Genomic DNA, 22,590 nt, shown 5'->3' with positions numbered 1-22,590 from the left:
TGTGCATTTAAAAATCTTTTCATTTGTGCCCCCATCCCCCAAAATCCCTTCCAGCTATTGTCCTCCTGGTCTAGCATCCAGTCTTAGATCATGTCTTGTATTTGGTTTTCATCTTTTCTCCTTTTATCTGGTCTTCCCACCATCATTGTGTGTGTGTGTGTGTGTGTGTGTGTGTGTGTGTGTGTGTGTGTGTGTGTGTGTGTCTGTCTGTCTCTGGTAAGAAGAGCTCATTCTTTTGCGAAGGGGTGAATGGATGAAAAGCTGGGAGGTGGGAAGGACCACAGAACCTTTTTTGTCTCCTTCCCTGTGTTTTCTCCTGCTCTTATACTTGTTCCTTTATATGGTTAAAATATATAGTCGAATGCCTGTTTTTATTTTTCTTATAGAATTTTAATTACCTTAATCTCTAAAGGGATGGATAAAAATCTATAATTTTATTACTTTTTTAAACAGGAAAATATAGTAAAATCCGTCAATAGTTTCCCAAAGTGGTTCCCGCCACTGATCTATAAAGCAAGTATCAAGAGACAAAAGGTTCCTCTTCCACCTGATTAGACAGCAAGGACTGTATCACTGGGAGCATCCTTGACATACACCGTTTCCCTCTCTGGTATGATGTCATTAACTCCATGGATATGTCTTAAATTCTTAACTGTGGGCATGAAAGACAGGCAGCTCTACATGACGCTTTAACTTTGATCCTGTAGGATAATCTAATTATTTCCCTAAATTCAGCAGTAGAGAGGTCTCTACCTTAGTAGAGATAGCTGAAGGTCAAGTATAATGGTTAATAGCTCTGGAGTCAGACAAACCCAGATACAAATCTCAGTTCCATACTTACTAGTTGGAAGATGTCTAATTTGCCTCAGTTTTCTCATCTATAAATAGGGATAGTATTAAATATGGCCTCAGAGTGTTATCGTGAGAATTAAACACAGGATGTTTGTAGAGTATTTAACTCAATGTCATGCATACGATAAATAGCAATTTATTTTTAATCATTCTTATTATGAATTAATAAATTCTAGTTTCCCCTCTGCTTACTATCTTTCCTTTCCTCTACAGTGCAGTTAGTACTGAAGACAACCAGCATACAGGAGCTCCTGCTGCCTTGTCATGCATTTCTAAGCTTCATTCAGATACGCTCAGAGATGGCCCTTACCTAATGGCTGACAAAGGAATAAGCGGTAATGAATCAAGACAGCCAGGAGAGGGTGGGGCATGGGATCCAGCTTGAAAAGGAGGGCCAGTAATGTCTTACTAAGATGACAGGTCAGGTACTAGGAGATCACATAAGGCATTAATGAGCTAGCACCTTCTCAAGGACTATGCTGATAGATTCAGGACTGAGGCCAGCTGGACAGACAGCACTAACTGGTGATAAGAATAAGATGCTCTGTCCTAGCAGAGGATGGCTGGTAGAAAGATGCCAGAAGTCTGCTGAGGCTCACGACCATGACCGAGAAATGCTAAGATTGTATCTTATTAAACTGTGTGTTATTATGAACAAGACTACAAATTATACCACAAATACACAAGATTTATAGGATTTTAAAACTAATCAGCCTTACTGTCAATATCAGAGAATTTGTTCTTCAGTAGAGATGGCAAAAAGGTATAATCTCATGTTCCAACTCTGACTGACTGGTTGTGGCTAGAGCTACAGCTGCATTGAGAAAAATTCTAGGACTGCATCCAGCCTGAGGAGGATTGGGTGCTGAGAGATATATTAGTGATGTCTGCCTAGACACCATGAGCCAGAAACAGCAGTGCATGTGTAATATACGGACCATCTCTCTTTTCATTCAAAATCCAATTGTAAGCCATACAGAAAGTACCAGAAAAAAAATAGATGAATACTTATGTGATACAAGGATGAGAAAGAACTTTGTAAGCATAAAACGAATGAATGAAAGAAATTGCAAAGAAAAACACCTAAATAAAAATCTAAAATATCTGGGGATCAAAAAATAAAAACTCAGGAAAAGTATTTTTTTCCACAAATATGACAAAGGTATTATATATATGTGATGTTCTCTTATTAAAAAAATGTTAATGATTAAGAAAAATTACAAAAGAACATGGAGAGATGATCCTTAAGGAAGCATTTCGAATGACTCAAAATCTTAAGTTACAAAATAATGCTCATATTCAAGGAAATAATAATTAGAGCATTCATGAAAAACATTTTTATACATAAAATTAGAGAAGATTAAAAAATATACATGACTCGATGCTGCTTAGAATATAAGGGATACTTTTAGATGCTGCTTAAGGAAAATAAATTGCCTTTCTGGGAATACTTAGAAATTTTTCCAGCAACTCATTTACAGAAATCTAATCTAAGGTAATATTTTAAAATGTTGGTAAAATTTGCACCAAAAGACTGATAATAATCATGCAGAGTTTTATTGTAACAAATTTGGGGGGGAAATCTAAATTCCAGACTAGGGGAATCATTAAATAAAATTTGATCTATCCAACTGAAGAGTCTGAAGCATTCCTTAAAATTGTTTTGAAATAGTTTTTAATAACTTGGGAAAATGTTCCCAACATAAGCTGCATAGAAAGATTTTGCACATCTTAATTGTATGTTTTATTATATATTATAGTGTATTATATTTTATCCACTATTAAGTTATATTGTCATGTCATATTTTTGTGATTATGAGTAATTTTTATTTTCTTCATGATAGGATTTTATATTGTCCCATTAAAATATGTATTCATTATTTCTTTTAATTAGAAAAATAATTTAAATCCAATTTGATTAAAACTCTCACATAAAATTTTTTTCAAGCAAACTAATTGTAGAAAAGAGTCCTAGAGCACGGTGGACCAGAACACAAGTTCTATAGTCACACAGACCTTTGTCACTTTTAATAATGTGACCTTGGGCAAGTCACTTAACCTGTCTGATCCTCAGTTTTCTTGTCTGTGAAATGAGAATAATAATGATGCCTACTCGAAAGATAACTGTGAGTCTTAAGTCAGAGATATTCTAAGTGGTCTGGTCAGTACTGCATCGGGCACATACGAGGTACTTAAATACTGATCACAAGTTAGTCCGAGGGAACTGGCAATCAGCTTTGGATGACTTGGTTTCATTCACAGAAGTCCTTATTTAGAGAACAAGCGATTATGCTACCTTTGCATGGTCGGGATACTGCAGCTGTTTAACAGATGTCACTCACTGGGTAGGCAATGCCTACCAGTGACAGTGGCTGCTGCAATCAGGTCCTTACATCCCAAATGAATGTGAACACAGCCTTGTTTTGCGCAATTCCAGCTGGCCTTGTGGTTGGCAGATGGAACCAGTGTGAACAGGCGTTTCCTGAAAATCCTTATCAGTGCCATTTCCTAAACCATCATTCTACATGTAGCCAAGAAAACTTGTCAGCAAGACAGCCACTTCCTACTAGCACCCATAAGAGAATCCAGCACCTACTTAGTTCTTCAGCTTCTCCAATTCATACAGAAACTTAGCCAAGCAAGGACCATGCGTGTTTTATAGATGAAGACAATGGGGCTCAGAAAGCTTCAGAAACTTGCCCTTGGTTACAGAGCTACTCAGCGCCGAGATTCATGCCAAGTCCATTTGATATATTCAAGCCTGGACTCTCCCACCAATATCAGCGTGTATGCACACGCACATGTGTGTGCACACGCGCTCTCTCTCTCTCTCACTCTCTCTCTGCCCCCTTCTTTCTGCCCTTCCCTCTCCCCCTCCCTCTCTCTCTCTATAATATACATACACTCACACTAAGCTCTTAGTGTCAGATTGCCTCTGGAGGATGGCTGAACAGGAAGCAGGACTCAGCCCCTAAGCAGGGCCAAGCCGTCAGAGGGAGCAATTGGAGACCAGCACTTTTGTCTCTCAAGTGAAGTCGCCACCACTGCCACTCCTGGTACTCTGGAGTGAAACCTGCCCCCTCAGGCAAAGAGGGATCCCCTCGGGCTCTGCCCAAACTGCTCCAAGTGCTTCTGGGTCAAAGGGGAGGACACAGCCCTGCAAAGCCCACCCTCGGCAATTACAGCAGAGGTCAGAGGCCCAAAGCCCCTGAAAGGAACAGCAACACCAGCCAGAAATCTCAGCTGACCAAAAAAACTTTCAGCTTTTCTTGAGACTTTGTCACCTGAGACTTAATCGCCACATATTTTTGAATAACAATGACAATTTTAAAAATTATAACAATAGCAGCTAACTTAACACACGTTGGATTTACTGTCCTACAACATGCATAGCTTTCTTAAGCCCTCACAACAACCTATCTCCTAAGAGTGATTTTTGAGTCCAATGCCCCATAGTGATTTATGAATAAAGTTTGTGTGCTTATGTCCAGGGTAAGTGAGGAAGTGAGATGCTGCTCCAAAGAATGAAAACCCCCAGAGGCCTGAGAATAAGGGGGCTGGGGCCAGGAATGCAGGGAGCAGGCTGGGAGGGCGTGTCCTTGGAAGAAAGATCAGCTGGGGTACCTGAGGCTAGAGAAATTCCTGAGGGCCTGGCTGCAGGAGGCCCTAGGGGACACCCTGACAGGGTCTGTAGCCCTGGCCACCCAATTTCTAGATCAGCATGTCTGATGTCTACCAGGGCACACCTTGCTGCGAAGTACCTTGATGATTCTTGCTAAAATCTCAGGTCCATGGAAAGGTCATTTGATTTTTAACTGACCTAAGATCTAATGAAATGTTTTTTAATAACGATAAATTTCAAATCATAACAATGAACATGCATCGAGTATTTACTCTAATATGCTGGACATGTTTTAGCTCTTTTAATCCTCTCAACCCTTACTGATGAAGAAACCCAGGCACAGAGAGGTTAAGTAATTTGTCCCAGGTCCTCTTTTTTTTTTTCCCTAAGTCATAAATGAACTAATGAATGACTGCACTGAATCTAATATAGAGGCTCTCAAAACTTTAGCCTGTATCAGAATCATCTGGAGGGACAGTTATTGGGTCCTACTCTCAGAACTTCTGATTCAGTAGATCTGATGTGGTATCTGAGGATTTTAATTTCTGAAAAGTTCCTGGGTGATGCCGATGCTGCTGATCTGGGGACCACACTTTGAGGACCAATGGCCTAGATGAGGGGTCAGCAGATTTTTATTTTTTTATGAAAGGGCCAGACAGTAGTGTTTTAGGTTTTGTGGATCAAGAGGCCAAATCGATTCTCATAACCATTTTAAATGTGACCATTTAAAAATTTAAAATCTATCCTTAGCTCTCAGGCCATACAAAACAGGTGGCAGGCTAAACTTGGTCTAGATTCTAGACTAATACCTGTGTTGGTCCCTCTGTGCCCCCCACATCTGTTTTCTTGTTCTTCCTAAGGTCCTAGCTGCCTAATGGCCTAGAAAGGAAAGTACACCTTAGCTTCGAGCTGCTGAGAGGTCAGCCGGTGTCCAGCAAAGGCCACACACGGAGTGGCAGGGATGGAAGTAGCAATGTCACTCAGGAAAGGAAACCTTCTCTGTAGCTGACCTCAAACCTCTGGAGTTCAGGGGCATCTTGGTCACTATGAATTTCGGATGATCCACATTGACATTTGGAAACTGATCATTCGATTGATATTTTCCAAAACTAAAAGTTATCTATTTAGTTTTGTTTTCTTTGGGATTAGAAGATTCTTATAGCTTTTTAAAAGATAGTAATGATGATAATAAAGACATCCGAATTAATGTAATCTGCTTTGAAAGCATATACTTGCTTGCATATTTTAGATAACCCAAAGGGGAAGACCTAGTACTAAGGTTATTCTACATTTATCAGGAGGTATCCATCAGAGGGCTCCGTGTTCTGCATTTCTGTGCTTACGTGCTCTCATTTCTTAAGGATCTATTTTTGTCCCTGGTGATTATAATCAGGGAAAGAAAGCATAAGCCTCCTACAGAGAACGATCTCTTCATTTCCCCCATAAAATGTCTGGTGTGGAGAAGACATTTCAATCACGATGCTCGACCACTGGAATATTACTCAGCCATAAAAAAATTGAAATCTTACCATTTGCAATGACATGGATGGACCTAGAGGGTATTATGCTGAGTGAAATAAGTCAAAACAAAAAGATAAATATGATTTCACTTATATGCAGAATCTAAGGAAGAAAAGAAATGAACAGACAAGATGAAAACAGACTCAAAGGTACAGAGAACAAACGGGTGATGGCCAGAGGGGAGCGGGGCGGGAGGCTGGGGGAAAAGGGTGAAGGGATGAAGACGTACAAATTCGTAGTTACGAAACGGTCCCGGCGATGTGGAGTACAGCATAGGGATCATAGTCGATAATATGGTAATGGCTGTGTGTAGTGCAAGATGGGTGATGGAGTGATCCGGGGATCACTTCATAATTATATAAATGCCTAACCATTGTGCTGTACGCCTGAAACTAATAAAAAAAGGTTTTGTTCCAAGTAAAAATAAATAAATAAATAGATAGATAAATAAATGGATGAATGAATAAATAAATAAATAAATAAATAGACAGACAAACAGACAGACAAAAATGGGCTGTCAGCATCTTCCTCCCACGTTCAGACTGCATAAAGGTGTGAATGAGTTTTCACTGTGAAAGCATCTTATATCATGCTCCATGGGATGGAACTAAAAAGCTAAAAAGACGTCACAACCAGCTGCCAACGTTTGCCCCTCCACTTCCTGAAAAAAAAAATGAGATTAGGAAAACGATAGGAAAGAAGGAGGGTATACTCAGCACTACATTGTAGTACCCGCTCCCTTTGCTGCTAGAGTCCAGGGGTGCTTGCTCTCAGGGTCTGGTCGTCTTTCCCGGATGGGCACCCGACACTGGCAAGCAGAGTGCTGCCCTGGGAAGTGCCCTGTAAGGTCAGAGGAACTGGGCCCTTCTGACTGTCCCCCAGGGTGGCGACCGTCAGATGCTGGCTATTCCTCCGCCCTCATTAAGGTCCACCACCCCGCATTCCAGAGCCTTGAGGCTGGATGTGTTAGAATTCAGAATTTCTGCAGTTATACAAAAGCAACTTGGAAAGTGGAATGGTGGTTGACTAGAGCGGGGGCGGAGGGGGGAGGGAGGGAACAGGGAGCTGTCGTTTCATGGGTGTAGAGTTTAGTCTTGCAAAATGAAAGGAGTTCTACAACGTGAATGTATGTGACACTGTTGAACTACACACTTAAAAATGGTTAAGAGGATAAATTTTATGTTATGTGTGGTTTGTTACAATTTTTTAAATTACTAAACATCTCTAGCAGGATCCAGTGTGGTACCCTGAAATCAAACACGTGGATAATTCTACAACAAAACTGGTCTCACTAACTAAGATAAATAAAAATGATAAACAGCCTTATATATCAGTTCAGGTTACATTTTGCCACCAAATAAGATGGCTGAACACAAAAATACTTTCAGTGTTCAGGGGCCTCTGGAGTTGGACTTGCAGCTCAGGAACTGTGCACCTGTAGCTCCCGCTGACCCCACCCTACTCTACTCTTATATGAAATGTCCATTATCCACAATTTACTGATGAGAAAATAGAAACAGAAAGTAAGAAGAAGAAAATACTCACTCAAGATTAGCCAGTTAGTCAGAATTCAAACCTGCCTGGTTCTACAGCTTCACCTTAAAACAGGCACAATTGACAATGAGATCCAAAGGGAGCCCCTTGAACTTTCAAGAAAGAATCACAGAGAACTCATCCCAATCCAGGTGCTAGCAGAAGGTGTGTGAGATGGAGTCATGTGGGGGTTTTGATCATGGCCTCTCCCCCGTGCAAGGCCATGACCTGCTCTCTCACCAGCCCCTGATGTGTGTCATTCTCCAGGCCAGAATCATGAGCAGGACAGCACTGCTCTGTCCCCAGGAACTGTGCTTTGATCTTCTGTTACTCCAGCCTAGAGTACAGAACATCTCCAACCCGTGAGCGTTTGCTCCCCTTCTCCCCAACGCTAATAGTCTCCTTTCGATTGGGACTGTTCCCTAGACACAGAAGGCGTGCAAATTAAGTGTCTTTGATTCTCTCAACCTGACATGTCTGCTGTGTATTCCCAGGAGAAATGAGAGCAAGAAGAGATCTGAAGCCTGAAAGAGCTAATGAGAAAAAAAGCTTTGGCTCTCATCTCTCATGCCTGAGGTCAGCTGCTCCGTCCCTCAGTTAGGAATGGTCCTTAGCTGCAGATATTATATCAATCGATCTTCACACTAGACCTGCACGAACAGCTGCCTGTCCCCTGCACATCCACATGAGCACATGGGAAAGTCACTGTCAGTCAGTTTTCATGTCATGGTGCTGAACTGGCTGAGGAAGGAGGGAGCTAGTTCTCAGTACCTTAGCACCTGCTGATCCCACTGGGAGAAGCGCTAAGGGTAGAGATTTGGTGTTCCAGAGGGCTACTTTCAAAGAAATGCTTTCTGAGGGGATGGAGTGAGAGAGGAGCTGGCTTCATAAAACATAAGCCCTCTGCCCCTTTCTGTGTAAATTCAGCAGCGATTCCTTCAGAAGTGCAGCTGTGCTGCTGGTCGGCTGCAGGCAGGGTTGACATCGGAACTATTCTTAGTACAACCTCTGAGTAAAGGCAAATCATTTCCGAGGGGCTTGGGCTGCCCCTTCTCGGTTAAGTTAAACAAAGAACTCCTCTGTCGAATGAGAGAATGCATTGGGCGAATTTCGACATGGTATTATTTAATGAGAATGGAAAAAGCTTTCATAAAATCCTGAGTCGTTACAGCTGAGCAAGCTATCTTTGCCTCCTGGAGCCAACAGTGTGACATGTGTGCGTTTAAAGGAACAGACACACACCACATAAACACACACATAGACACACAGAAACACAGACACACTCGCACACACAATACTCAGGTGGAATTTAGCTAAAACATGAGGTCCTGAATTTAAAATAACAACCTTGCTATGTGCGACATCACTCAAATATACGTGGAGTCTTTTTAACTAAGCATCATATTTCAAGAGAAGTGTGTGTGCATGCGTGTGTGTGTGCGTGCATGTGCGTGCGTGTGTGTGTGTGTGTGTGTGTGTGTGTGATGAAGCCACACTGTTTAAGTAGGCCCTCTAAGCTTGCTATGACATCATACCCTCACCTCCTTTCCTTCCCAGATATTAGGGATCTTGGGTCCAGTCTCAGTTTCTGAAATGCCATTTTTTTCCTTTGATGCTCCAACTTTCGATGACAGACCAGACACATCCACTAACTCATGATGTGAAGCGCTGCTGCCTCAGCTTAAGGGCCCCTGAAATGCCAGCCCCAGCTGGCCCTCTGCGTCAGGGGCCAGTGCTCCGAGCAGCCTGGGATGGGGCAATGGTATAAAGGAGGCGGAAGGCCTGGAAGGAGCAGCACATGGGAGCCACTGCCTGGGGATACCAGAGAGAAGGGTCAAGACCTTTGTCTTTCAAGTGTGAGACACCAGTGTGTACAGACCACTTGACAGGTTTTGAACTACACTAGTATATATGAAGAATGTCAACATTGCTCTGCTTCCAGATACTGCCAAATAAAATTAGAAACAGATTTCCAATATATGAGGGCCTAAAAAAATCCATAAAGATCTTCCAACCCTTTCATCTTACAGATGAGGAAATGGACAGGGGTTCATGTTACTTGTCTAAGTTACATGGGAAAGTCACTCTTGGTCAGATGACAGAGGTGGCATTGAACATGGTTCTCCTGATTTCCAGTCATTTCGCTCTAAACTCTACTGCGGAAAAAGACATATGTAAAACTCGTTTGCTTATATATGAGCAAAACTAAAAATAATGATTAATAATAATTATTTTCCATCTATGGTAAATTATACAGCGATCTCAGGCATATTGTTAATATGTGTTGGATTTATTTAAATTTTTTGCAAATAAAGCAACTCTAATTCCAGGGCCAGCTACGTGATTTGCAGAGTACAGGGTAAAATGAAAATACAGGGCCCTACCAAGGGGCAGGTAAGCCCATCTTTCCTTCCCACAGCCCCCGCCCAATCCACAGCAGATGGGTGACTCCCAAGAAACTGCTAACACTGCACCAAGATATGTTCAGTACCTGGATGGGAGGTAGATAAGCAGTCCTCCTGCAAGCTGCCTGCCAAATGCCAGCTCAGGATAGGCAGGAACACTGCCAGGCCTTACCCCAAGACACTGTGGGACACACACCTAACCCTGAACTTACTCCTGTGTGTGCCCAGGCTCCCGCTAGGGCGGAGAGCAACCACGGAACATGCCTCCCTCGCTGGTGTGACCTGGTCCCTGCCCCAGACAGGGTCTCAGTGGAAAGTGGGAGGTCAGGTGGGACTGGAGCACCAAGGCGCCAGGGAGAAAGTGGCCAAGAGCCCACCATGGGAAGGCAGGGAAGTGGCAAGAGGCAAGGACATGTTAGAGCTGAGCCTCCAGGCCCGTGGCACATGCTCCATCATCCCGTCAGCCTTCACTCACAAAGCACAAATTCGAAGATCAGTCATGAAGAATTTCAAGGCATCTGTGCATAATGCAAAACCCCAAGCATGAAACTCCTCTGAGTACAACCCTGTGCAACTGCACTTGCCACGAAGCCGGCCCTGACTAAACCTTATTGTGTGTATGAGTTTCTGTTGTTCATGCAGCATAACTAACTGCTCGTTGCCTGAAATAGCTAGAGGCTCACTGCACAGGTAGGCGAATGACTGGACGCTATATTAACGGGCTACGGCCGCCATAACAAAGTGCTACTGGCCAAGGAGCTTGAACAACAGGAATTTATTTCCTCTAAATTCTGGAGGCTCGAAGAAGTCCTAGACCAAGATGTCTGCAGGGTTGGTTTCTTCCGAGGTCCCTCTCCTTGGCTTGTAGATGGCGCCCTTTCCCCTGTGTCCTTACATGGTTTTCTCTCTCTACATGTCTGTGTCCAAATTCTCTCTTCTTTTAAGGACACCAGTCACATTGCATTAGGCCTACCTTGATGACCTTATTTTAATTACCTCTTTAAAGATCCTGTCTCCAAAAACAGTCACAGTCTGAGGTGTTGAAGGTTAGGACTTTGACATATGAATTTGGTGGTGACACAACTCAATCCGTGAGACACCGTTCCTGGAATGCTGTAGCAGTGATCTCAGGAGAAACAGCTCCCTAAGGACCTATGCCCAGTCCACGGCTTATCCCAAGGAGGCCTTCTCTCACCTTCCTGAAAACACCAAGTTCCTCTGCTAAACACCCTCATAGTATTCGTCACAATGTCCACATATACACTATTTTCATAATTTTTGTTTAAGTTCTCTTCCCGTTAGATTATAAGTCCATATGGGCAGGGTCCAACTTGGCATGCTCAGAGCTGTGTCCCTTAGTATGTGGCCCACTGAAAGCACCAAACTAATATTTCCTGAAGGAAGAAACGTCAACCGATGACACATAAACCAAAGCAAATAAAATTCTGGAACTCTCTTATCTTTGGGTTATTGACCCAGAAAGCATCCTAGGAATCTGCTTCTCCACCTTTGGAGAGGATTTAGAGCATAAAGTGCATCGATAATGCCCTTAAACAGTTGATTTCAGAACTAATAAGAAAACTTCCTTCCCCATAAAGAAACAATTTTATGGTACTTATGAGACTTCCAGCTGCTACACAGAAATGGAACTTGTGGGAATAGGAATGTTTGTTTACCCAAACATTGGCATTAATCAAGCCGTGGGATGAATGCACAGTTAACATTCGGTGCTGCCAGAAAAACACATGTGCCTCGCTTCGGTGACTCAGAGGACTCTTGGACTGGTTAGCTCCCTAGCCTAGGTATGATGGATGTGCACTCACACCTGCAGGACTCTGCTGAAAGTACACATAATTCACTCATTCAATGGACATTTATCAAACAACTGATTTTCATGCATCAGACACTGGGCACGGTACTTAGGATACAAAGAAAAATGTAGTGGTGGAAACAGAAAACAAGTTCAACAGGATAATCACTGATGAAGCTGTGATTCATTCATTTATTTACTCATTCATTCATTCGACATTTACCAGGCTCAGTCCTAGGCAGTGGGGATATAGCAGAGAGTAAAAGCAAGGAAATGTTTGCCTTAATGACACTTATATTCTAGCTGAAGCAAGATACATAATAAACTAATAAACCAAGAAAGAGGTAAAAATCACAGCAGATGATGACAAGCACCATGGATAAAAAAAAGTAGGATATGTGGTTTACAAAGTGACAGAGAGAAAGCTATCTTAGATAGGCGTCATGGAAGGCTTCTCTGATTGGGTGATTTTGAGCAGAGCCCTGAAGAGCATGAGAGAATGAGCCATGAAGAAATTTGGAGGAAGCGTGTTCCAGGCAGAGGGAAGAGTGAATGCAAAGACCTTGAGGTAAGTCCCCTTGAAGAGGCAGGGAAGGAGGGGGAAGGTGATAGGAGGGACGGTAGAAGGCCACCAGGGGCCACATCGAAATGCAGAGCGAGCTTGGGAAAGGGACACATTGGTCCTCCCACAGCATTCATGTAGAGCGGGGCAGCATTTGAAATGAAGACTAAAAGGATGCCAGAAATTTGCCTAGAGGACTGGCTGAGAATTTGTCTTCCCCAACCTTTTTGGCACCACAGACCGGTGCTCCTGTGAGAATCTAATGCCTGCTGATCTGAGGTGGAGCTGAGGTGGCGATGCTAGCACAGGAGAATGGCTGCAAATACAGATGAAGCTTTGCTCGCTGGTCCGCTGCTCACCTCCTGCTGTGCGGCCTGGTTCCTAACAGGTCATGGACCAGTACCAGTCCACAGCCCGAGGGTTGGGGACCCCTGCTCTGAAGAGACCAACACTAAGTGTGCTAGTGTGGCTACAGCCGACTAGCTTGGCCCTCTCTGTCTGTGCTCATCTTCCAAGGCACTTGTTCTTCTTTACCTTACTTAGAAAGCACACCTGCTCCTTCCCACCTGACAGCTCTCTCAGGCTTCCATCTCTCCATTGCTGCCTGGGTTGATACTGTGTTCACCATTACATCCTCATTTCCTAGATCAGCACCTGGCACAGTGTAAGAGTTTGCTGAGTAAAAGAATGTCGCTTGCTTTCTCTTATCTATCTGTCTGTCCATCCATCCATCCATCCATCCATTCCTCCGTCCTTGTCTTTTTTCCAAAGTAAGAATTTGAGATAGTCATTTTCAGCTACAACCTCAGGTCACAAGTCCCAAATATTGCCACATTTTGTCTCTTGTATATTCTCTTCAAGAGCAAGGAAGGCATCAGAGTATATACTAAATTTCTTCAAAAAAGTGTGGGTATTCTCATGGGTTAAACTGGCTTCATATTGGTAAAATATAAGTACATATCGATAACTCTATAGGTAACATGGAAGTGTAGCTACCAAATAATGGCCAGTAAGCTACCAAATGCATCGTAGATGGTCAGTAAGTTCAACACTTATTAGTTCAACATTTTGAGTTCCTCTCAGGCCAGGACCTCTGCCAGACCTTGAAGATAGATCTGTGAATAAGCAGATATGATACTCGTCCTTTTGAGTTTTCTAACTAGGGAAGGACACAGATATTGATAACAGGCTAAAGCCTGCGGCAGGGGCAGTAGCTGGTATTAAGAGTCACAGGAGAGGCATCTAATGCAGATTGAGAGGCAGTCACGAAGGTTTTCTAAAGGAAGCCATGCGTGAAGTAAGAGAAGTCAGTAAAGCATCTGGGGAGAACGAGTTTCGGGCAGAAGGAACCTAAGTGCAAAGGCTAGAGGAAATGAAAAGCAAGGCTTCTTTGAGGAATGACAACTAATGCAGGATGGCACAGGCTGTATGTGGAGTGACAAGAGATGAAACTGGAGAAATAGGCAAGAGTCAGACAGAGAAGAAGTTTCTAGAACTTCTTTAACACCTAGGTCTTTATTCTTTATCCCAGCGTACACTGACAGGCTTTCGGCATGGGAGAGATATGATCTGATTTGTGTTCTAGAAATACTTCTCTGGCTTCTAGTGGGGGAGATCAAGGGCAGAGAGACTAGTTAAGAGAGTTTTGCAATAATCTGAGTGAGAGGTTATGATGCTGAAGCACTGGGGAGAGGCAGACAATTTAGAAAACTATTTAGGAGGCAGAAATGACAGGACTTGGTAATGTGGGTTGATGGAAGACACGCATAAAAGAGGAAAAACTACACCAGGAGTTTGTTTACCACACAGAGCTTTAAAGCTAGAGATTGAGTTGTTCATTCATTCAGAGACACCATCACCGTTCTGTTAGGGCCACTGATGACCCCAAAGAGGAGCAGAAACGGTGGGAGGGAGAGATCAGACAGTGATCTCAGGTCTCTGGGAAGTAGGAGGAAGCCAGGAAGTTGGTCAGACAAGGATAAGCCTCTTCCTGTCTCCACCAAGGCACGTGGAAGCACAGGAATGACCAAGGACAAAGCTAGGAGCTACTACTACTCACCAAGGAAACTTTCCATTTCCTTTGATGGGAAGTGCAACAGATCTTAGATAACTAACATCTCAAATAACATTACTTCGGAATTTGGATTTTCTGTCCTACAAGAGAATCACCTTTTACTTGAGATCAGGCCCATTCAAGGTGGTATGGCCATAGACGGGAGAGGCTCCACCTTTTACTCGAAACTGATCCTTTGCTCAGATTGATCCGAACCCCTTGCCCAGCCTAGAATGCGCTCTCAAGTATTCTCTGCCCTTCCGGATTCTACTGGCACTTCGGTGCAGTCCGGCGACTCTGACGGCATGTGCTCAGCCCAGAGCATCACAGAGGAGATAAAAAGAGCAAATGCCTTGTTTCCTAGGGAAGCTGTTTCCTGTCCGGGGATGGAAACCTGTGCACCTGAAATGATGGAGGAGCAAAGGCAATGACTGTCAAGTGCTGAGGAAATGCAGAGAGAGGAATTACCATGGTGAAGGCTGAACAAATAAAGGCTTAAGACTGGATAAGCGAGGGTCTCATTGCTACAGAGCCACTGTGCTGAGGTGTCCGGTGCCCTGAGTTCCCACAATCTAGGGCTTAGATTTGACTAAACAAACACTACTATTTTATCTTCCCATACGGTCACACATTAAGTATTTCCTCAAATTCTCTCCAACAGTCTTCCCATCTCCCTCATTGGTAAAAGCTTGAAACACTTAACCAATCTTCTCACCAGTTCTAAAAGCAAGTTATCGAAAACAATATGCCATCTCATTAAAAGGAAGAATAAAAAGTACAGAACTGCAATTAAAATGTTAGCTACCGCGTAGTGAAGCAAAGCATGGATCACTGTGGAGAGGCTACAACCATAAGGCAATCAGGTAATCAAGGAATTCAACAAAAGTCTCAGGCATATTGTCCCAAGGAAGTTTGCTGTTAATCAAGGAAAACTCAAAGTGCATTTTGACTCAATATGGAATGTGGTGGTCATTTAGAATCTTCAACTAACTAGATTTCTAGGAAATCAGAAAAAGAATAAACAATCCCCCCACACTATACTAGATTAATGATCTGATATGCTAATTGATTCTAATGAGTTATTGTTAATATTATTATAATATTTAACATTTGTTAATATTTAAAAATGTCTGTGCATGCCATTTAAAAGGCAACTCAAAAATTCCCAAATGACTTACATAAAAATTCCACTCAAGACTTTGATTTTTTGCATTATGGTAGAGTAGATATTCTAAAAAACTCCCAGTATCAAACCCCGAACAATGCTTAAAGCATTAAAAAGGGGGCGGGTGAGGGGAAAATAGAAAAATGAAAAATAAAAACAGAAAAATAGAAAAATGAAAAATAAAAACAAGCAGAATTCAAAGAGAAAAGCAAATGATGCAGTGTGATGATGATCTTTTTTATGTGTCGACCTGGCTAGCCTTTAGTCCCCAGTCATTCAAACACTAATCTGGGTGTTGCTGTGAAGATATTTTGTAGGTATAATTAAAGTCCATAATCGTTTGACTTTTGGTAAAGAAGATTATTCTTGATAATCTGGTAAGCCTGATTCAATCGAAAGACCTTAAGAACAGAGCCAAGGCTTCGCAGAAGAAAAAATTCTGCCTGTGGACAGCTGCTTCGGCCTCTGCTTGAGAGTTGCAGCCTACCCTTCCTGGAGGGCTGCCCATGGATTTGGGATTTGCCTATCTGGCCCCCACTATTGTGTCAACCAATTTCTTGCAGTAAATCTCTATATACATTTCTTACTGGTTCTGCTTCTCTGACTAAACACAGATTGATGCATGAAGCTAGCGGCTATCTGGGGCATCTGCTCCTCCCTACTTTTGCTCTGAAGAAGAGGCGACTTTAGGACCCATGTAAGTGAAAAGTCATATTAGAGCCTAAGTGAAAAAGTGAAGCAGAAAACAAAGAAACAAGTAAGCAAACCTAAACTTGGCTCTCTGGACTTCAACTCTAGGTACAGTGGAGAAAACTATTCATGGAAAATTTATAGCCATAAGCCACGTTGGGGCCCAACTTCACAAGAGAATGAATACATGTAATTTCAACACAGAGAGATACTATTTTATATCCACCAGATTGGTAAAATTTAAAGTGAGAATACCAAGTACTAGACAGAATATGGACCAATGGGGACTCTCATTCATTGTTCCTGAATGTCAGCTTTGGAAAGCAATTTTGCATCGTCCGGTAAAGTCATAGATGTATATATCCTATGGGATATTGGCTGCATTCCACTACTAGGTATATACCCTTGAAAACCCTATGAACCTGTGCTCTAAGAAACATGCGCGAGAATGGTCTTTGCAACGTAATGTATAATAGCCTCAAACTCCAGGGAATTCAGATCCACTCATAGGAGACTAGATCAAGTGGAAGTCACATAATGGAGTACTACAACAGAGAAAATGAATAAATTATAGCTACATGTCCTGGTACAAACACAGAGTAACACAGAGTGACAAAAAGTAAAAAATATCCAATACATTCATTAAGACTCTATTTCTGCTCACTGTCTTACCGTATATTACAAAGATAAAGCCAGGATTGGATCTCTACTTACCCATGTCCTATTATCCAGGCTGCCAGCTCTTCAGATCAAGAACTATATCCTATTCACAATTGTACCCACGGAACTTAGGAGAGCACCAGGCTTATAGAAGACACCCAACAGATATTCGTTGAATAAAAGAATAAGTTTTGAACACAAAGATAGCTTCCAGGAACCAGACCCTGTGTTTCTAGCCAACAGTTCTGTTGCATGAAAACCCAAACTCTGACCTTACCTACCTGGACCCCTTTCTGCCACAGAAACAGCTGACCCTGCCACTACTGTCACCTGACCTATCTGACTAGTGTTAACTCTTCTTCACCAGCCTCCTAAAATCAGAGTTCCCCCAGATACTTCCATCTAATAGCCATTCAAGTCCCAGTGTGATATGTTCTTGCCAAGAGAGAGGGAGAGAGGGAGAGGGAGAGAGAGGGAGAGAGAGGGAGAGGGAGAGGGAGAGGGAGAGGGGAGGAGAGCGAGAGAGAGAGAGAGAGAGAGAGAGAGAAAGGAGCTTGTCATTGTCAATAAAATGAGGTTCTGAAATTAGATCTAGATTTAATTCAGGCAAGACGTATTTTTCCACCATTTAACACAGATTTTAGAATATTGGAGAAAACAAGAACTTTGTTACGGCTTGGGAAATATAAGGCTCAGAAAAGCAAACAAAACTAGCATACAGATTAAGAAATTTTAGTTCAAACTGATCAAATCAATAACAAAATGGCATCACAATAAAGATTTGAAAGAAAACTTACATTAGGCCATATTGTTAAGGGATTTATTGTGAAATTTCTGGGTACCTTTCTATGTGAGGAATAACAATAATTGAAGGGACATATTTTAAGGGAGAATAATTGATACATTTTCTCTCCTGAAGTACTAGAATACTTTTAAAGTAAATCTTTTTTTTAGCACCAAGGGTGGTCCTGCTTTGAACATTACAAAGACAGAAAGCTTTACACAAGTAAAGGTGATCTTTCTTGATATAATTACAGTAATTTAATATTGTAATATCAACTAACCTAAGCATGAAGTGTACCTTAGTGATGGCTAATGACATGGCTACTGCCAGTTAATGCCATCATCTCTGCAGGATAATGTGGTGAATGAACACTGCAATTACCTGGCCCAGAGAGATCAAGTACATCGCAAATTACTGAGTTTTTCAAATTGCAAATGTCATGTATACTTTAAGAATATTTACAAACACGTTAGATTATTCTTGAAGTTCTAGCTATCATGAATTATGCTTACTGTCTTAGGGAGATGGCCACATACAACTGCCACTTCCTCAACGTCTAGAAAATGCACATTTCTTTTTTCTTTTTATTAACATTAGGTAGACTACTGGCTAGTATAGTCTACTTTCATTTCTGTGGCTATGAATCACTCTTGGTTTCATTTCAATGACGTACTGAATTTCTACTTGTCCCTAACACCATGTTACATACTGTTTGAGGATGGAGTTTCTACCTGAATGGGGCTTTTGAGATAGCTGATAAAACAAAATTCATATTTAAGTAAAAATGAAAGAATAAACATGAAGGAATATAAAACCCGAGGTATAATGAAACCTTGACTTCTGAGCTTGTCTGTATTCTGAATATCAACTACCTAGAAGGTTTTTACTCCCTTCTCTGAGCTAAAATTGTTTCTTTGGTGAAAGAAGGAGACTTCGTTAGGCACTCTCCAAGGTCTTTCCAACAGAGCTGTTCAATTATTCCGCAGTTGTAAGAAAGTATTGAGAGTATCTTTTAGAAGATGTGTGTGGAGAAACTTACAATGCAAAGATTTTTTTTCCAAGGTGGGATTAATCAGAGAAGGTTTCATAGAAATAGTAAGTCTTATGGTTGGCCTAGAAGCACAATGACACGGTATGACAAGCACTGTAATTGTCATGCTGTGTGTGACCTAATGGAGGCATGACATTTGTAAACCCTACTTTTTTCCTATCCATCATTTCTGCCTTATGACTAAATGCATGCCATCCTCAATTCATTATTAATCAACTCTATCTCAACAGGGAAGTTATAAGGGAGACAGGTGTTCGTGGTGAGTGGATAAGGAATGGCCTAACTCATTTCACAGAGCAACTAAGCCAACAGGAACAAGTATCCAGTCGAATTCGCTCATGGCCTTGGTAACTCTCTCCACCATACTGATGAGCTAGTGATCTAAAAAAATATTGAACACACACCAAAGTATTATCCATCATCCAATTGGTACCTTTAACAATCAAATCAGCCAGACAATATGTCTCTTCCCTTCTTTCTCTTGGTGCTTGCTAGAAGGAGTTTTAGATGGAAAGTTACCTAATTTAGGACAAAGTTGCAACAGCTTACTAAAGTTAAAAAAATGTAAGCAGCTGTCCATCCCTGTGCACACAAAACATTACAGACTTAAAACGTTCTTGTTTACACATTCTGCTAAGATTACAGAAGCAACTCCCAGGAAAGTGAAATCTGTCACAGGGCCTGGGCGATGTCTGGTGGTGAGAAGTTAAACCCGTGTCATTTTGTTGTTCCTTCATTCTCCCACTTGCAAAGCTCAACTTCTGAGTCCCCTCGAACCCCCATCAGAATCCTCCTTCCCTGATGCCTTCATCACCTATCTATTTTCCTTTGGAAGTCCATGGTTTCTAAATCCTTAAGACATATAAATAATATTATGAATTCCTTTTACTAACTGTTCCCTTGGCCCCTTATTTTTTTTTTTAATCTCTGAAGAAAGGAGGAGCTATTCAAGATTTAAGAAAATGTCCCAATTTCCAATGGCTCTTTATTCATAGACTATTATCTTCTACACTTTAAAAAGAATGTGGGAGTTGCAAAGAAAGAACTTGGATCAATTTATCTCTGAAAACTACCTGAAACTGTTTAGTACAAGGCAGAGAGAAGCAGTTCAGTTCATTCCAGGGGCTTACGAACAGGAAACGCACCTCAGTGAACCAGAAGCAACACAGCCAAAGAAACTTAGCTGAATTCATCATCTGAAATGTGTTGACATTTTTTTCAGTTTCTCTTCACACATCGTCAGCATCATCAAACATTTAAATCTGCCTTTCATATGCAGATATGACAAGCTGTCTGATAATATTCCACACTAACGTATTATAGCATTGCTGATACTGAAAATCATTTTCTTTAAATGATCTTCATCTAAAGGGTTCAGAAAAGTTCTTTTTCTTTTTTACCAATTCACCACTATGAATATCATATGAGTATCATCAATTAACGTGGCAAGGATGTAAGAGATGCCTTTTTCCTTTCCAATTAAGAATATGAAGAAACTCGATTATAGAGAAGTGAAATGATTTATACGGGGGTGCATACTTTCTGGCAATGGAATGGAGAGGAGATAACAGATTTGAATGAGAACAGACCATGTTGGAATAAAACGATAATAGAACAAATAGAACCCAGTGAGGAGATTTAAGTCACAATACCCTTTAATCCGCAGGTTGGCTCCTTCAGGTCCGGGACTCTCTGCCTCTGCTTCTTGTAAACGACGTGTGGGTGGTACTCTCCCTCAACCAGGGGATGCTTTTTGACAGGCTCAATAAAAAAGTCTCCGTGCGGTAGACGGAAAAATCCAGTCTGTAAACATATGCAACGCAAAGGTTTATTTGAATCAATTCTCTATCTTTGCAAAGAAAATTAGTACAGTGAAAATTATGTAAATCATGATGATCCCTGAAACTCGTCAGGCAAGTGCTTTCATAGTCTGCCATCTGATCTCACAGAAGAGCTATACGTAAGTGATTTAATGAAATGTCTTCATAGACAGTAAATGTTTTGGGATCAGAGATCCTTTTGAGACTCTAATGAAAAGTGTACATACACACATCTATCCAAAATGTAACATACAGTGTTGTGGGTTCATGGATCCTCCTCTAAAACCCATAGCTGAATAGCTATGAATCTTAAATTAAGAGCCAGTTCTTTCTGGTTGTCCTACTATGGAGTTGGAACCTGTACTTCGTATTCCACTGACGGCTCTGTGGACCATTTATCTGAACGTGAGTAGTCCAGCTACATGTTCACACAGTGTTTAATGCCACTCTGCTCTCAAGAAAACAAAGAAATATAACCCTAAGTCCCTGATCTGAGACTGAGTTTCCAGGTGTCTGCAGTGGAAAGCCCTATCAGTTTCTAGGGAAATGCGGTCACTCTCATTTCAAAGATATGGGAACTCATAGTATGCTAGAGAATGCTGGTCACTGAGTAACTCTTTTTGGAAGTCACATCTAAAAGTGTTATGTCCTACAACTCTCTATTTTCTTTAGGAAAATTCCTTAGTGCCCACTTGAGATGCTTAGGAAACTCCTTTGCTATTGTCTCTTAGGGTGGACTTAATTCTCTGGATCTGAATTCTATATCGAAGACTAAGAGAGCTTGCCCTAAACAATCTGCTTGAGGCATCACATTGAGGTGATCAGGAGCTCAGCCTCTAGAATTAAAACAGGTTCAAATCTCAACTCTTCCACTCATTAGCTCTATGATCTTAGGCAAAGGCTTGCTCAGTTTCTGCTTTCTCAACTGAAAAGTGGGGATAGTCAAGAGTTGCTACAAAGATTATGTTTTCATATAGGCAAAGCTCTCAGAAAAGGGCCTGATACATAGTCTTACCACCATAGGCTCTTTCCAGATCTCAGATTTTATGTCATTTCATTGTATCAGTGTCTCCAGAGTCAATATAGCAGTCCAATGAATATTAAGTTTGCAAAAATAAACCTGGAAACATTGGGGCTTGGAGAAATTATAAAAGGTTTCCAAAGTTCAAGCTCTCCCCATCCCATACATCAGCAAGCCAGGTTGCTCTGCTCTGTGGATGAGACTGGAGAAGAGCTGAGCGGCCCCTAGTCAGGAGGCCCTTGACTTTGGTGTCTTTCCAAAACGTTTCCTTCACTACACCAGTAATATAACTAGATCTTAATATAAATCTCATAATTGACTTCCTATTTTGATTACTGACCTTAAAATATCTTTAATAATGAGGAGAACAGAAAAATAGGAACGCTTTACTGGGAGTCATAAGAATAGCTGTGTGACCTTGAACTGGTGGTCCAGCCTATAAAATGGGGGTAATACCTACTACCTCAAAGCTGTTAGGAGAATCAAGTGAGCTGCAGTTTGTAAAAGTGCCATGAAAACTGCTTTGCAAATGCAGGGTGATAATATTTTAACTACCAACTCTAATAGTGGTAATATCTGACTTCAAATTTGCTGACATTTCTTGGGAGACATGACATTTTTTCTCAGTATCATTCTCTGAGGACAAGCCTCTGGGACAGGAAGAACCAACAAGGTCCAGATTGCAATAAAATAGCTAGAAAGAGACTTGTGCAGTGCTGAAATTTGGTTCCATTTCTACTCTGAGACGAAGACCAGGGACATGAGAAGAAAGTAGGCTTGTTGCTAATGAAGCTCATTGGTTCCATAGAAGCAAAGTAGAAGTCAAGGACACCTCAAGGTTAGCTGGTTTGAGGTCCCTTTGTGGAACTGCTATCAACCTAATATTGATGTCTTTGAAAAAAAAAAATCACCAACAAGAGGGATTTATTGGTATTTCTTCGGCCTCAAATTTTGGACCCAGGTGATGCAGAAGAAACAGATGAGACTCCAGTTGAGAACATAATAACAATTTTATGAGCAACATGAATGAGAATGCCAAAA

General features: G+C 41.6%; 1 protein-coding gene across 1 annotated transcript in view; it reads right to left on the bottom strand.

Moving 5' to 3' along the window:
- ADAMTS12 (ADAM metallopeptidase with thrombospondin type 1 motif 12) overlaps positions 1-22,590 on the bottom strand; it is a 264,492-nt gene that overhangs the window by 162,504 nt on the left and 79,398 nt on the right. The window contains exon 3 of the mRNA XM_025043542.1: positions 20,361-20,511. Coding sequence (XP_024899310.1) covers positions 20,361-20,511 — 151 coding nt within the window. The remainder of the gene's footprint in view (positions 1-20,360; positions 20,512-22,590) is intronic.

The sequence above is a fragment of the Pteropus alecto genome, unplaced genomic scaffold, assembly GCF_000325575.1.
Source record: "Pteropus alecto unplaced genomic scaffold, ASM32557v1 scaffold152, whole genome shotgun sequence".
NCBI lineage: Eukaryota > Metazoa > Chordata > Mammalia > Chiroptera > Pteropodidae > Pteropus > Pteropus alecto.
Note: the sequence above shows the minus strand (reverse complement) of the source record. Positions and strands in the feature narration are given on the sequence as shown.